This window comes from Cimex lectularius, unplaced genomic scaffold (assembly GCF_000648675.2).
Source record: "Cimex lectularius strain Harlan isolate CLEC.00 unplaced genomic scaffold, Clec_2.1 scaffold7, whole genome shotgun sequence".
NCBI lineage: Eukaryota > Metazoa > Arthropoda > Insecta > Hemiptera > Cimicidae > Cimex > Cimex lectularius.
Window position 1 is genome coordinate 800,849 of NW_019392731.1, and position 18,437 is coordinate 819,285.

General features: G+C 33.8%; 1 protein-coding gene across 1 annotated transcript in view; it reads left to right on the plus strand.

The window, feature by feature from the left end:
* The window catches only part of LOC106663917 (acetylcholine receptor subunit alpha-L1), a 104,655-nt gene that overhangs the window by 63,963 nt on the left and 22,255 nt on the right, over positions 1-18,437 (plus strand). Inside the window, exons 2-4 of the mRNA XM_014389159.2 lie at positions 1,664-1,708; positions 9,019-9,128; positions 15,577-15,757. Of these exons, the coding sequence (XP_014244645.1) occupies positions 1,664-1,708; positions 9,019-9,128; positions 15,577-15,757 (336 nt within the window). The remainder of the gene's footprint in view (positions 1-1,663; positions 1,709-9,018; positions 9,129-15,576; positions 15,758-18,437) is intronic.

Consider the following 18,437-nt stretch of genomic DNA (forward strand, 5'->3'; position numbering starts at 1 on the left):
CTTTGTGTTTATTTTTATTTTTTATCTTAAAAGTTGATTACATCTTGTTCTTAAAATGATTTAAAGTATGAATAACACACACTTAAATTTGCAAGTTTCCGATCTTTTTGGTGCCTTCGCTCTTTTGTTCTGTCATACGCGTTTCGGCTTCTCACCATTTTCAGTGTTGGGTCTGTGTGTTACATGTTCATAGAAATTTCTAAATTCAATCAACAGAATTTATTATACACACAAGTTAAATATTTACACACAAATCCCGTCTGGCAGAAAAAACTTATTAAAATAATATGAAACGACCAACTTCCAGGTTAATAACTCAACAGAATCAAGAGGAAATTACCCGAAAAGCAAACTAATAGCTAAACCTAATTAAAAAGCATAAAAAAAGAGATTTACATAATGTTTATATATACTACCGTGATTTTAATAAAAACAATTTTGAATAATATCTAAAAAATTTCTTGTAATATTAATTAAGAAAAAAATAATAACAAACAGACATAATTATGAAAAAAGAGTTAATGCTTATCTCTCTGTACATTAAATACCGAACCGACATACCAGTCGTAGATACCCTTTAATTAAAACCTGGTTTCAATAAATTTGGCGGTTTGAATTACAATACTTCAATTAGTTGACCGTCGGACCCCCATTTCCCAAATAAAAAATGCTTTCTCTTTATTAACATCCATGTTCTGGTTCGAATTCACCGAACGGAACAACTTTGCGGTCGGGATATGAACACACTCGCATTCCTTGGATTACCCGTTATAACCGAGTGGCACCCGAAGAATCAGTTTCAATTATATTATGCTTACGGCCGACTATGCCGAGTGTGGAATTCGCGTTTAATGTTCCCAATAGGCTTAGGTTCAAATATGAAGCTATGCCATATTTCTACCTTGCGACATTTGCTATCCATTAAAGATTTAATATTTCTCGTCATATCGTTGTATTAACCGTCAGATCTATAATTCAAATACATATATTTTTAAAACATCTTATTAATAATTTTGTGTGGTGGTTAGTAACCGTTAGTTAATGTTTGGAGATTGTGAGACTCGGTCTGGTGTGTCGTAGGTTTTAGAAAAACAACGTGCCAACGTTTCGATCTTTATTGAGATCATCTTCAGGGCTCAAAGTGTTTGTTTTCTGTGTATATGTGTTATTATTGGGCGCTATCAACACGACCCCCAATAATGACACATCTACACCGAAAACAAACACTTTGAGCCCTGAAGATGATCTCAATAAAGATCGAAACGATGGCACGTTGTTTTTCTAAAATCTACGACACACCAGACCGAGTCTCACAATCTCCGAATAATCATTAGTAATTATGTAACTGTAGTAGTTTAACTTTATTTAAATAACTTTCTTAACAGAATGTTCCTTATGTGTGTATTTTTAAATTTACAAATATATACAGGAAATGAAAGTTTAAAAAAACAAATTAATTCCAACAGTTTACACATTTAAAAAATAGTTTTCTTTTATATTTATATTATTGTTTTATATTTATATAATTTTTATTTTATATGTATATGATTATATTATTTATATATATTTTATAATTTTCGAATTTCATATAATCGCTATTTTCTACTTATAAATTTATAATAAAAATATCCATGCGATAAAAAATAACTTTTCTCTTTTACAGAACCTGAAAGACCAGATCCTCACAACAAACGTTTGGCTCGAGCATGTAAGTATAGTTGTTTTTTATAGTTTGACAATGTAGATGTAGTAAGTAATCAATAAGACAGCCAAGTAATCAAGCATATTTTTTTTTATAAAACATAAATATTTAAAATAGTTGATTCGTCCGTACAAACGTTTTGTTTGAACTTACCCTCATTAATCTCTTGTTTTAGTGTAGTAGTTAATACCGTTTGTTGATTAGTTATTTATTATGAACTGACAGACTTAACACACACCTGACGTTACTCTTATTTCTTGAGTTCCTAATATAATTGTTTATGCACATATATTTTCCAACTTGGTTAATAATTGTTTATGAGTAGAAAATATTTTTCTAAAAATTCTTCAAGAACCCCTTTTTTCAGAAGATTTAATTTTCAATTTATAACTCTGAGTTCAGCATCGGTGAGCTTTTAAATGAGATGACTATTGTGCTTTTTCGCTACTTGTATTATTGTAAAAATAACTACGGTTCCAAAGGTAAGTTTTCCGTAGAATCTGTTGGTAAATATTATTAGATTTTAACTTTAATAAGTGGTGAATGGACTGGTCTGTGGCGGAATATAGAGTGCCCCTTAAACTATTTAGGTCTATTTGTATAGGGATGAGTAATGATAGGATGGCAATACCCCGGTGTCTCCCCAATTGTTAATTGTACATACGTTTGAAAAGTTTTATATGTCAGAATATTTGCATGAATGGTTAACTGTACGGACGGATCTGTGGTGGAATATAGAATACTCCGCTGACCTGACAAATTAGTTAGGTAAGGTATAATATTTTACTCCCAGTGTGAGTTTGTAAATACATGTTACTGCAATATTGATTGAATTAGATACATGCTCGATGTACATTTTAGCAGAATGTATGACCATAGATGTGTAGGAAAAAGCTCAGAAAAAGGGGGTATGCTGAGTAATGTCGGCTATGACCCTATGCCGGTAAAAAAAAAGTGGACGGGTTAAGCAGACCTGGGTTATCTACTATTTTCAAATGTAATTGCGCTATTTTTCTCATATTTTTTAACTTCTTTCCCTTCTAAAATATTAATACCAGAAACTCAAAAATTCATTGTTTTTTCCAAAAATATTAAATTTTCTTTCAGAACTCAATAATTTCAATTTACGCTGTAATTTGTTGAAAAAAGCAAAATTTAAAATTGAATTGAAAAATATGAGCATTTTATTTGTGTCGATTTTGTAAACATTAAACGATAAATTAAAATTATTGAGTTCTGAAGAAAAATTTCAGTATCTCGAAAAAGAATCGACGGATTTTGGAATAGTTTCCAGGAACATTAGTTTAGAATTGAATAGACTTTAATCCAAAAATATAAAGCAATTATCTATAGCAGTAACTACATTATTTTTATTCAACAAATTGTACAATTTTTTTGTTAATGTGATTTTTAAGTGGTCGGTTGTTTAGTAATTTGTTCAATTATAATCCATCCAATAATTAAAAATAATTTTTGTTAATGACAATTAATTAAGGTTTTTAGTTGAGTTGAAAAAAAGCTAATGGCACGAGAGGGATTCGAACCCACGATCCATGAAAAATGGCAAAAGGAGGGGTTGAGTTGATGTCCGAGTGGATCGAGGTCACGATAGCTCAGGTGGTAGAGCAGCGGCGTATCTAGCCGAAGGTCGTGGGTTCGAATCCCTCTCGTGCCATNCACTTGAGATTAATTTGAAAAATGGCAAAAAAAGAGGGAAAATTCGAAAGGTTGCAGGTTGTGATGGGGAGTTGATGTCCGAGTGGATCGAGGTCACGGTAGCTCAGGTGGTAGAGCAGCGGCGTATCTAGCCGAAGGTCGTGGGTTCGAATCCCTCTCGTGCCATTAACTTTTTTTCATCTTAACTAAAAACCTTAATTAATTGTCATATATTAATTGGTCAAGCGGACCAGGAAAGTAGTGAATTAATTTTTGTTAATATTTAAATAATTAGTTGTTAAAAAAAATTACTACAAAGACTAATCAAAAATTTTTCCCTATCTAACATTAATTATTTAACAGGCAACAAAGAACAGTAACAATTGAGATCATTAAACAAGCCAATAGATATACAAGCCTACAAGAAAATTGTGTAGATAAATAATGGCCCGTTCACTCATGAGAATACACTAAGGTACACAAATAATGGAATAATTTATTAATCGAATTCCTTCTCCAATTTCCTCCTAATTGATTGCACATTGTAGCAACAGAACACTTCCCATCAATTGCTGTTTAGTACATCAATCATATCAAGTAATTAGTCGATAGTTTAAACAGTGGATGAAGGTTCCACCTAACTACAGCCCACGATAGCGGACAACGTTGTCAAAATCGTAATTTACTAGAAAGAGAGCAGAAGATTTATAAATTGTTAGATGAATGCGCCATATTATAAACCACTGCTAAGAAGTACATGTGACCCTGTAAATTTCAGTGATTGGTGTTCATCAGCATTTTGAAAATCAGAAGCGATGTGGAAAAGAAAATATGAATTTATACAATGCTAGAAAACTTTAGATTTAAAAAATGACACATCTACGCGGAAAACAAACACTTTGGTGAGTACGAATACTTTGATTGAATCTAAAATTTTCTAGCATTGTATAAATTCATTGTTGTTAATCTAAAATTTTCTAGCATTGTATAAATTGAGAATTTTTTTCCACATCCTACATGTATTTGTAAAATTCAAACAATGTTTATAAATCCCAGGCTTTGAAGATATCTCAATAAAGATCGAAATGTTGGCATGATAAAGAAAATGTTTTTCTAAAGCCTACGTCATACCATACCGCACCTCACGATCTCCAAATAATCTAAATTCTAAAGTACGAAAGCTAAACCAAAACAGTGTTCAAAACTGTGCAAAGGGTAGATCAACATCCAAAAAACATGCTCATCAGAATTCCTTCTTGACAGAATGAACAATAGTATCCAAAACAGGATGGCACTGTTTTAAAACAAAATGGTGCTATCCATATTTCTTGTTCAGGATAATTTTCAAAGGTTTGAGGATGAAATGCGTTTGGCTTTAAAGAAATTTATCCAATTTTTTTACAAAAATTGATAATAAACTTATAAGGCGGTAGGAATTTTCAAGGTGAGGATGGTTAGGTTGAAAGATTAGACGAAAGAAAAGAACTTTCTTTAATATAATAAAATGTTATATATAAGTGCGGGAGGGGGGGATATAAGGGAAATAAGTGCGCGGAGGGTTGCGCTATGTAAATTGATTAAGACAACCGTTGATTTTTGTGATAGTTCACGAAGTATTGAAACTAATAAGATCGAATCTAGAAATTTTTTTAAAAAGTAGGATTATAATAGCATTATCATGAAGGACCATAATAATCTGAAGAAGTAAAATGTTTTGTAATTTTGATATATGTTATAACTATTTATATATAAAAAATATTAAGAAATGCGGGTTTAGTTTGCTCAAAGGAAATGGGTGTCACCACACGTCAGGGTGATCCGACTCTGCTCTGGGTTCAAATCCCGGTATTATCCATGAAATTTGAATTAAGACTGCAAAACGTGTTGAAAATTGGTTTAATTCCTTGTCCGTGTTAACCAATGGGTAGTTAGACATTAAGCATTTCTGGATGGCAGGATCTACTAGGTCCGTAATCCCTTATCTTCCCACAGTGATGGAGATGCCATAAATTATATCGTCTTCACATTTAATCTTTCAATAGGATTTTTTATGATAATTTGATAGTGGTAAAACAACATTTTTCAACAATAAAATTAAAACAGACAATCAGACGTTATTTTAATGTGTATAATTTATTGTCTACTCCTCTCCAAAGGAAAGTCGTCCCGTTTCCTTCAAAATAGGTTTATGCAAAGATCGGTGGGCTAGGCTGAAATTTATAGCCCCACCCCACAAGCCTTTGATAGAGTCCTTAAACAACAAAAGGTTTTTTAATTTTCCGCTTATTGTACACGAACGAAGAATATAAAACTGAAATAGTGGCCGAAGGACTCCGCCTGAAGTTATTTGTTTACAACGGCCCGACGGCAATTTTGTTAAGAGGGTTCCCCCGACCTGGAACTAAATTCGCCACCATGGGCTGAGGTGCTTTGTTTTCAATAAAAGGTCTCTGGAACGTGTGATTGGGAAAATCACGTCTTCGCCACAGCACTTACACACTCAGCTCCATTCCAGCCTTGCACGTGACGTGGCCATACAAACTAATTACATCCCTTTCTACATTGTGGTTCCCTTTCATGCCTTTCACATTTTACTTCCATTGTTTTAAATATATCATTTGAGATTTTTTATCCATAATGTGATAAAAGGTTTAAATTAAAATATTAAAATCTCAATCTCTCCATCTTTCAGACTTGTAAATTCTAACTTCAGCCAGATGGAGGTGATATTCAGATGTGAGCCGCGTGTTATTTTGTCAGTTCGGTTAAGTGTTTTGGTTACGTTTTTTTATGTTGACGTTTTTGATTAATGAAAGAACGATTATTCCGGCGTTTGTTACTTCCTGTACTTTTCCTTCTTCCTGCGAGGCGATGAAGGACATATCGAATCTAGTCGCTCTTCAATTTTAGCAGTCAAGAGAAGTACACAACAAAAAAAACTGCTACTACTCTGTGCTTTTCCTGCAAAGATTGATTTACTTTCTGCAGACAAGTGGAGTATATTAAAGATTACAAAATAACAATATAATTGCTACTTGGAAATTTTTCTGCGTACTTTGCAGCGAAGTGATGTACGATATGCATGTCAACTTGTAATCTAGATCCTAGAAGGCAGCTTCATTTTTCAGAAGACATGTTGGAGACTATTAAAAAATAGAAAATAACCATCTAATTGCCGTATTGTCTATACTTTTTCTGCATAATCCGCAGGTAACAATGTAGGATTTAGTCTGGACTCTCTAGACTCTAGACAGCTTCATTTTTCTTGATATGAGGAGTAAAAGTGAATTTCTTATCAAGCATCGACCTGAGTATTTGCTAGAGATAGGCCTAGAGCACGTCCAGAACCAAAAATATTAAATAGCGTTGTTTTTAAAGAACATTATGTGTATCAATCATTATTGCAATGTTAATATGAATCCTTGTGTATATTTTTCTTAAACTTTCGACTCTTCAAATAAAAAAATTTAAAAGTCGTACCAATATTAATTATTGCATCAAGAAAAGAGTTCATAATATTTTTCCTGTGAATTTATACAAAATACTACATATATAAAAATATGCGTAAAAAGTGAAATAATGAGAATGTTTTTAACTTGAAAATCAAATAAGTAAAAACAAGGAGTGTTTTTCAGTTATGGTTCTAATATGTGCATTAGTCAGTCGCATGTGAAAACCGTATCATCTTTTCGCCATTAATCTAATAATATAAATTAACCGACGTTGACATGGATTTAATGCTTTCCTACATCAACATTGTACCTCAAGGATTGCAATTAATAATGAAAAGGAGTAGGCATCGTTTTGTCTTTGTCAGAGATACCGCATTTAAATTAAATCATTCTCCATTAAGGGAATCTCAAGAAGGGCTTCCTGGATTTTCGCTGTTCTTATGCACTTGGTGGTTAAAACTGCAAGTGGTTTCTTGTGGACTGTTGTTGGTTTGACCCCGACACCGGAACTACGAGAGTGTTGGAGTAATCTTTAACAGATAAGAACCACTGTATAATCCTTTTCTAACCGAAAACCCTTATCCATTCCTCTCTATCTTACGGGTTCCGTTAAGTTAACGTACAATTAATTATACCTGCCCTAGACGATGAGTCAGTATTCCAGGCTGAAAGATTATATAAATTACATTTAAAAAAATAACAAATATAATTATTTATTACGTAAAAATAAAAAACAATCCAAGTAAAACACTTCAAATTGTCATTAGTTTCATAAAGGCATATTGTTTCAATCATCCTCAAAAATATAGCCACATTTCTTTTACGATTTCGTTCTTTTTTTACAAAATTTATTGTTTAAGATCAAGCAAAGTAAATATATGTATTTTGTTTGCATCATATAAAATTAAGCATCAATCGATTCATAGATAAAGTATTAAGTTATATAATTATATAATATAGGATTTAAATTGCATTTAAACTTTTTTCTTTGCATTTTCTGCGAAGAAGAAAAAGTTTTCTTTCAATCATACTGCCGTCCAATTAATCTATTACTCATAATGGCTAAAATCCTAGAAAGAAAAACTTCTATTTAAACACATTTTCTCCATCTTTCCCTTAAGCTCATTTCACAACCAGTTTGGGTTCAGATGTCGTCATTGCTATCGCGTGGGAAACACTTCACTACCGCTCCTGAGGAAAAGGAAGCTACTCAGATATATGTCTGATTCTCAAACCCTACTTGAACGACAGATACATTCATCAGTGGCTCTCTCTATTAGCCGACTATCGAAAAATTGCAGGGTACCCCAAGGTATTATCTTAGGGTTCATCCTCTACATATACACCACAGACATCCCCACTTTTAAACTATCCTTCCCACCTTGCAGGCATTGCTACACTTGGTCTCATAAAGGTAATGCAATCTCAATCAGGAATCTGTAAAGCCGTGTCAATTGAGCGGTTCAAGCGGTGAAAAATATGAACATGTCACTTTTATCCTACGAATCCGACGAAGGATAACATCTGATCCAATCTACTGCAATGGAACTCCGCTCTCACCTGCTAATGAAGTCCGCGATCTTGGGCTATGTGGAACTTTCAAAATACAAGATCATCCCCATAATGACTGCTAGACAAACGATCAAAACTGATTACAAAACAAACAACCTAACTGAGACCCCATTAGATTTTTTTTGTCATAAAACTTTGAAGTTCAAACAAACGTCCTAACCAAGCCATTGTCACTCGTTCATGTATCGTATCTAATCGTACCATTTTCAATGATCATCGTTCAAATAGAAAAAAAATGTTACAAAAAGTTTCATAAACAATTATCCTGTCACACTCATTGAGAAACTTTTCATCCCGCACCCTAACCAGATAATCCTTCCCGACGATTGAAGGATCATACCTCCTACGAGATAGTGAGAGAACGCAGGAGTGACAAGTATTACGTAATTCCTCTTCTTTTTATTTATTTTTGTTATCCATTTACGCGTATACGCAAACTGAAATTCAATAAGCGCAGCAATTGACGCGGGTGCAAATAAATAAATTTATATTTAAAAAAATGAACAAAAAGCAAAACATTTGAATGTGACAATTGCACAATTGCCGCACAGTCATAATGCCATGTCTAGATAGATGTTGATCTATTATATCCAGAACACGAAGCAATAAATAACCGAGATTTGCTTTTATTTCCAGCAGTGGGAGGATCATAAATTTCGATGGGAGCCAGCTGAATATGGAGGTGTCACGGAACTGTACGTACCGTCGGAACATATCTGGCTTCCAGATATTGTTCTTTATAACAAGTAGGTACAATTTTTAATATTATTATATTTTTATTTTATTATTTATTTTAATAAATCTCTCATTCTTGAAATAGTTCATCTTGTCAGTCATAATTATTCGAGCTTAATGAAATTTCTCCAAGGAAAACGAACCGGGGAAATGTATAAAATCTCCATAATTCAATATGATGAATCGTTATTCATTGGTTGCAAAAAAACAATAATGAGTTCAAATATAAAGGAGAAGCCAAGAAAAGGTTTGCTTTGGATCATATTTCACTCTCGTCATTAACGAATCGTAATAAGTTTACTAAACCAATCCTGGAGAAACGGTGGGTGCCTATTGTGAACATAAAGACAAAAAGTAAGTATAATAAAGTAAGCACATCATGATAAAGAAACAGAAACGGTCGAGAGGGTAGAACTTCATTTCTTATTCCATAAATGGTATCTCAACGCTAATGTACCAACGCCGGTACGAACACCGCTCTTCGGTTTTATGCCATTAAATACTTTATTGAGGTTAGAGCTGAGTAATATTGACACCATAATAGATGTGGTAAAAACTAAAAGTAGAGTTAGTGACATACTTTATAGTGGTAACACAAATTAACTCAAGGAATAAGAATGTCATGAATCATGATGATAGAATTATTAGTTGCATGTAAATGATAAGATAAATAGCAAGGTGAAGGCTATTCTAATATTATATTATCTATTGTGAATCATCTTTGTTACACTCCTATGCTATTTATGATCAACACATAATCAATCAATAACTGAAACTCATTGCAATTCAAAAATAAAGCAATCGATCGTCAATTCAATTATATTTATTTTTAACCTGTATCACACTGGAAGGTCTTAGAATACATCAAACTGCAACCAATATCTTTTTTGTTGTTGCGTGTTTTCTTTATAGTTTTGTTGTTCCAATCTTCACTGCATATTTGCGTTATGGTTTAAAATGTTCATAGCTTCACGGAATTTATTGAATCATGAATATATAAGTTAACCTACCCCATCTTATGGATGAGGTTTGTCAGAACGATTAAAAAAATAATAAAAAATAAAATTTCAACATCAAATATAGACACGAATATTGTAGTAAATCAATTATATTTAGTGCCTGATTGGCCAAATTACTTCTTTCAATTAATTAATCTTTTTATGTAAGGTTTTGGTTGAAATGAAAAAGTTAGTGTTACGAGCGGGATTCGAACGCACGACCTTCGGCTGAATACGCCGCTGCTCTAACCACTTGAGCTATCGTGACTTCGATTCACTCGGACACAAATTCCCCATCTCAACCCACAGCCTTTTCACTTTTCCCTTCTTTCTGCCATTTTTTAAATGTTGTGTAATCAGGATTCGATTCTCGGTGACATATGAAGTGGCCAGGGTGGTGTTAGTGAAATTTCCCTTCGTTTTCCTTATTAAATCCATTATATTTAGTGGTCTGATCTTTGAACTTAATTCTCTGTTTTGACAGTCAAATTAAATTCTCCTTATTTTTTGTCAGAAGGATTAAAAAATAATAAAAACGTAACATTTCAACATCAAGTATAGACATGAATATTGAACAAAATCCATTATATTTAGTGGTCTGATTGACCAAATTACTTATTTCAATTAATTAATCTTTTTATGTAAATTTTTGGCTGAAAGTAAGGGGAATTTAATTTGACTGTCAAAACAGAGGATTAAGTTCAAAGCGGAAAAAAGAGAATTGAAAGGCGCTACAGCCAACAGTTTGTCATGACTTAGAAGATATGCGGGTTTAGTATACTCATAGAATGTGGGCTATGGTTTGGCCGACCGAGCATATTTATAATCCATATATAAATGATCTTATAATTATTTTAATTAATAAAATTTTATTCTAAGGCCTTGGTTGAGATGAAAAATCAAGTGTCAAGAGAGGATCGAACCTACGACCTTCAGCTGAAGGTGTAATTAGTTATAGTGTATTTATAATGCTCTTATTCAGAGTTCGGATCCCGTCTTAGCCAGTAGAATTTTATCGAGAATAATATGAAAACAAATTATAAAGTGCTTTGACCATTCGTCCGCAAGTAATTTGGTCAATCAGACCACTAAATATAATGGGTTTAATAAGAAAATCAAAGTGTTACTTCACTAACAGCTCCCCTGGCCACTTCTTATGTCGCCGAGAATCGAATCCTAATTACACATTTGAAAAATGGCAGAAAGGAGGGAAAATTCGAAAGGTTGCAGGTTGAGATGGAGAGTTGGTGTTCGAGTGGATCGAAGACACGATATTTCCGAGTGGTTAGAGCAGCGGCGAATTGAGCCGAAGGTCGTGGGTTCAAATCCCACTCGTGATATTAATTTTTCATTTCAACCAAGATCTTACATAAAAAGATTAATTAATTGAAAGAATTATATTGGCTGTTGACTCTTGATAAAAGATCAGCGGATGTTCTACTTGAATGGGAAGCGTGTAAAACTATATGTTTCGCCCACAGAACACCCTTATAAGTACAGAAAAACAACTGCGATTTTGGTTAGCCAATGAGCAGGTTTCTGGATGATCAAAAAATGAAGTTTCAAAGTAATAATAAAAATCAGGTTTGCATCAATTTCAAGCTGTGCTTTTGTACTGTAAAGTTAGATGTTAAATTTAGCAGAGAGAATAGTGTTATTATGTTGAAACGCTGTACTTATAACAAGAGATACCATATTTTTGAAGAACGCCACAACCCTGAAAACCAATTAAAATTACCAAATGTTCACTGTATGAAAAAACTCATAAAACATAAATTTGGCATTCTCCCTGATCTTCAATCAGCCGTTTATTCATTAATGCTGTGCGTAAGAGGGAAGCCAATTAGAAAGCAGTCAAGAGAGGTTAGCGGCCCCATCCATATCCTGAACGTTTTGGCTGACATAAGCCCAAGACCGACCTTCCAGGGTTCTTCCTAGGCAATTAATCGCACACGTAATGTTCATTTATGTTTTTAACCTAATTAACTCAGTCGATATGCAAATAAAGGGAGAAGTAATGTATCTCGGCTCCTGTCAGAACCAGTTACACGCAAATTATTTAGGACTAATGCTGGGAAAAGCGGCCCTGAATAGAAATCACTAACTTCTTCCGTACAAAACCTGTAATAATATCAGAAATAAATAGAAAAAAATGTTTTCTGTAACTATTTTTTTGTGGTTTTGTTTTGTTTTACACACACTTATATTTATCTAAGTGCATAAGAATATCGGAGTGCTGCTAGTCGCACAATTAAACTAAATATTGCGGTTTTATGAGCGCAACATAATGAAAGTCGCAAAACAAAAAAGAAAGAAAGACATATTTACACAATTTTACTACTTGTACCTCTCAATTATTTTCGTGTTACTCTCCTATCTATATATTGCAATTCATTCCGAGTTTAATTTTTTCATTGCGCCTTTTTACCTTCTTCCACTAGTAGCTCAATATAGCTATTTTCACGACTTGCAATAACTAAAAAATCCGTTTAACCTCAGTCTAATCCGGGTCCATGGCTATCAGAACATTGCGAATAAACCCACCATCACACATGGCAATTTTTAGGAAACATTTCATATCGTGTAAGCTCCTTAAAGATTTTTTTGCATGTTTGAGATCCTTACCTTCTGCGAGTCTTTCAACACTTCTCTCTCTCTCTCTCTTTCTCTCTCTCTCTCTCTCTCTCTCTCTCTCTCTCTCTCTCTCTCTCTTTCTCTTTCTCTTTCAAGTACAGAGTGGCTGAATTCTATTACACTATTTACAGGATTGCTGTAAAACCTCATAAATAACCATCAATAAGCCATTCTTTCTTTCGAAATATGTATATTCACTGAAAAATTTTTCAAACCAAATATGCAAATACGATGTCTTCTCTTTTAATTATTTGACGATCTGCTCAAGTTGATTTAAATTTATTTGTTCAACAATACTTTCAAATTACGTAAATAATGTAAGAAATGTCTTTTTGGATGAGAAACAATGAAATGAAGATTATTTGTGCAAATTGAAAATTTATAAAAAAAATCTTAGCGGATTCTCCGCAAGGAAGCATTAATTAATTATTCACAGTTACATTACAACACATTACTTATACATGATTTAATTTCCACCCTTAGAAAAACGAAAAACCCTTAAATAAATTTTTTTTCGGTGGACATTTTTTCTCATCGACGTCCGGTGATCTATATAAGAATTTGAACTATTTCATCCAAATTATTCGTAATAATTCTTACGACCGTTAGAAAATTGAATTTTTCTTTTTATAGTCAATGTCAACATCATTCATATTTATGTAAATAAATTAATAATAAATTTATGTAAAATTTATCAAAAGTAGTTAAACCTAGAGGTCTTCTGTGGTCTACGGAGGCCTCAAAATTGAGGAAAGGGTATGGGACTGCTAGTCAAAGAAACACTTGTCCTTGAAATACAAACTAAATATCTCATGGGTACATCAGTAATAATAATACTTTCAGGCAGGCAGTTCCAAAGACCCTACAGGCCAACAAGATCTCAAAACTTGTCTGGGATTGATTAACGCCCTACTGGGATAAACTGGGATCTTCTAATAGTCTAACGCTAAACTGGTCCCAGGTCTTGACGGAATTAGTCAACGAGGCAGCAGTTATACCTGATAAAAAGGGAGTCTCGAAACAACTCGTAGGCCCAAAATATTTTGTTGCGTATTCAAATGCAATGAATACACATTAAAAGAGAATTGGGAACTTGGGTAACCAAAGTACACAACTAACACTGGATGTGTAAAATAGGCAACAGGCAAGGAAAAATTTGCTCGCAGAAAGAAACCAATGGGAGAAAGAAAAAATCCTTCTCAACAAAAAATAATTAAAATCATTCACTGATGTATTCACAAAACATGTTCCAGTTCTCCAGTTATTATCTTCAATAAATATACCGAAATCCAGTGACCAATGTCGATTATGACCTGAAGAGACAGAGACGACTAAACATATCCAAAGCAAATGCCCTGCATTCGCTAGGAAAACCAAGTACCTGGGAAAACGTTCTTGAGCGTAACAACCTGGATGAAATACAATGTTTTCTACATGAATACAAAGTTTTGGGAAGATTAAAAAAGAATATTTAAAATGATTACTTACCAGTAATCATTCAAAGCAAATAATCCATAACGGAATAAGAAAAAAGGGGGCATGCGTGGCCGCAACAGTTTAGGCGTTGACACGGCGCTCACCACTGTAAGGTAAAGGACCCGGGTTCGAATCCAGTGGTCCTGCATTCGAACCCTAAATTTTTTTTTATTTTCTTGTATGTGTGTTCATATTGGGGGGGGGGGGTATCGTGAAAAAAGGGCCAGAGGCGACGGTGGGAATCGAACCCACGACCGCGTCGTCTATGAGCCGAGAGTCTCTCATGCTAACCACTCGGCTACCGCGGTCCCCTTAAATACATACTTACAATTTTTTTTTTTTTTTTTTTTCAAAAACACCGTCACCCCGAGGGTTGATATAACCTCTGCTGTTGCAAACCCTTGGGAAAAATGTGTATTTGTTTCAAAAGTTTCCTTTTCAAATAAATGCCTCCGATTCTTTCCAAAAATCACAAAACATAATTTTAAAACTACTCCACCAGTGTATAGGAAACTTTGGAGTTTAGAACCCTATAAACTACACGTACGGCCAGAAAATGAGATCTTTCTAATTACATTAGAAGTGGAAATGTTAAACAAAATGTTTGGGGAGTTATTACTAATTTCATCCTTATTTTTCTTACTTATAATGGCATAAAAGCCAAGTTGCTACAGGCTGAAAGGCTTTTAATTTTTTAACAGTTGTAATAGGTAGAATCCGGATAAAATCCTTAGGAGTTATAAATTTTTAAGTGGAACACTGTACGAAAAAATAAATTGCCCCTGGCTAATACATCCCAAAGAGCCGTATTTAAAAGCTTCAAACTGTGTTTAAAATGAATCGCATTTTTAAAGATTTTTTTGCTTATTCTTTTTGTTTTGTAACCTTTTATAGCATGACTAAAATACTGATTGTATAAAACTGCCTTTCATTTAGTTAATAAACTTTTGCATTAAATATTTCCACTAACCTTTCAACAGATAGACAGACAATCTTAGAACTCGAGTAACATAGGATTGTAAATAAGATTACAGAGACGTGAAAATTGTGTTAAATTTTTAAATTCTGTGTTGGTTAAATAAATAACTAGAAAAATGTAATATGGTTCAAAGTGGGAATATTGTTTTAATGGTGTACGTGAAAGCGAAATTGAGTACAAAATTTTGTTCTTTAGTCTTAATAATGTTTTCTAAAAAATTCAAACTTTGTAAAACCTATGACACAATAAGCTTATTTTTCGTTTTATACCAAAGTGTAAAATTATTTAATAAAAATCAATGAAGTTCTAGATGAAATTAGTTGTTGCAGTATGTAAAGGAAAAAAGCTATTGACACGATCATATTGTTTCAGTGCTGATGGTGAATACGTAGTTACGACAATGACGAAAGCAGTGTTGCACTATACAGGAAAGGTTTTGTGGACTCCTCCCGCCATTTTCAAGTCATCATGCGAGATAGACGTCCGTTATTTTCCTTTCGACCAACAGACGTGCTTCATGAAATTTGGATCGTGGAGCTACGACGGAGTCCAGGTAATTTTGTTTGAATAGATTATGCAAATAATTAAAAATGTTCATAGAATCGTATGTAGAAATTGCGCACGGATTTGGTAGGAAGAAAAAAGTAAATTTGGTGGGGAATCCATGCAAAAGTGGCTAAGGAGCCTTAAGACAAATAAGAGATGGTTCAAAATTCAAGGACAACATCTTGATGAAGTATGGAAAGGCTGGAGGGTTACATACAGAAGTTCAAGAGGTGGTTAACGGACAACGGCCTGGATATATCCGATTCCAAATCTGTAGTCTTTCCATTCATTAGGAAAAGAAAAGTAAACTTACCCTTAGGATAGATCATGCAGTATGAACGTTGTTTGTGTAAGTCCCCTATTATGCCCGTGCTAGATTTCGGCTCACTTGCATACAAGTTTCTAAAACTGATCTAAAGAAGGTTAGCACGTTTATAAATAAGTGTTTACGGAGAATCTTCGAAGCACTGCCCAGTACACCAGTGGCTGCTCTGTTTACTGAGAGAACAGAACACTTTCCTAGCATCAGAATAGCTAAACCGGCTGTTAAAGTAATAAATCTACATTATTAAGATAGCTTCAGTTTACGAAAAATTGAGGCATTTAACCGAGTTAGTCTCACAGAAACTGGTTAAAAAAGAAACTTCCCTCAGTTGTGAAAGCGTCTCATACCATGGTACGGTGTATTTTCTGTATAGAAAAATAAACTTTCACCCACCCACCCTCCAGACTATCCAAAAGCCATTAGCACTCCTGCGACACTGGTTCAAAGACTACTCCGGATATCTCCCCTCATATAGCTAACTCTCTATTCCAAGCAGAAGTGTCCGAATAGACTTCCGGAACACCATCTAATTTTCACTGGTGGGTCCATTCCAAATGGGAGAGGAGGATGCGCCCTCTTCGACCTTTGCATGATCATTCAATAAAAATCTCTTTGCCAAGCTCAGTTTCTATCTTTACTGCAGAAACGAACGCACCCACTGTAGCAGTAGATTATCTGGCCGACTTAGAGGGCACACAATTTTGCGTTAATCGATAGCAGAACCTAAATAACCCAACCATAACATGTCAAGCCCAATTCAAACTGCGACTTCTTAACTGCAGATCTCGTGATTAAGGCTTACAATCTTAAAATTTCAAAGAGGAAAGTAGTATTTTGCTGGACTAGAGGAGGCGGTATAGGGGGTAATGAGGATCGTTAGCAAAAAATAGCACAATAGTGTCAAATTTCGGCGACTTCTGCAATACTAAACTCCCAAAATCAGATTCAAAACAATCTCAAAACACGAAATGGTTTGAGGATTGGCAAACCTGATCCACCAAGGTAATGCGGGTTCATTTTATCAATCCATATTCCCTCATTTGCGCTCAGCTCCATGGTTTCAAAAAGTAGACAGAACCAAAAACTTTGTTTGGACGCTCATCAGAATTTGGACAAACGACGTCATATACGGGTCTTGTCTAAATCGAATTGGTCTCATTATCAAGCCTTCGCTCAACTTGCGAGAACATAAAACATCCTTTTTTTCTGTGTGGAACATGAGAAACGAAAAGAAGTATTCTTGGATGGCATGTCGCGAAGCCATACAGCTTTGAATCAATGTTATCTAAAAATGAGTGGGCGTACAACCTAATTTTCAAATTCCTGCAAGATTGCAAAATTGAAATTTAACAACAAAATTATATTCAACAAAAATAAATAAAAACATGCTCCTTCGGTATTGTTGTCATAAACTTTGTTATTAGTGTTATTTTTAATGTTAGTATTATAGTAGCAATTATGATAATATTAAAAATCTGTTTCTAAAATTATTATAATGCAGTGTATAATGAGTTTCAATTGTATTGTAGAGGAGGTGTAATGTATATTGTTGTAGAAATGTATAATATCGTATTGTTATTATATAAGAATTATTATAGTGTAGTTGAGCCACCTCATATTGTATTGTATTGTTGTAAAAATTACTATTTATATATTCACTAGTTTCGTGGTCCACTTGACCAATTAATATCTTTCAATTAATTTATATAATTTTCAATTTATTATAGTTATCACCCTATCAATAATCTGTTTAGTAGTGTATTGTAGTGGTGAATTATCTTGTTAATTTCAATTAATTAATCTTTATGTAAGGAATTGGTTGAGATAAAAAAAGGTAGTGTCACGAGCGAGATTCGAACCCACGACCTTCGGCTAAATATGCCACTGCTCTACCACATGAACTCGAATTTTACCTCCTTTTTGCCATTTTTCAAAAGTCACGATAGCTCAAGTGGTGAGTTTCTCTGACGCATGGGTGATACGGAAACCAGAAAAAATTAAAATTAAAATTAAAAATAATTAATCGAAATAAATTACTTTGTCAATCGGACCACGAAATCTAATGGATATATATTGTTCTTGTTGGTGTTATTATCCTTATTATCATTATTGTTGTTAGTGTGCTTCGTTAACATTATTATTTTCAAATTTAAATAAATAATATAAATAAATAAAAATTGTCTGTAACGAGCAGAAGGCGTGGTAACGGGCTGCGGGCGAGTCTTTGGGTGCCACCAAATCCCTTAGGGCAACTAGGGGCTCGGGATCCGTGGCGAAAGTGGACATTTCCTAAAACGCTATAAGTGGTTTTATGTAAATTCTCCTAATAGACTGGATAAAAGTGAGTACGTTCTCCAGAACT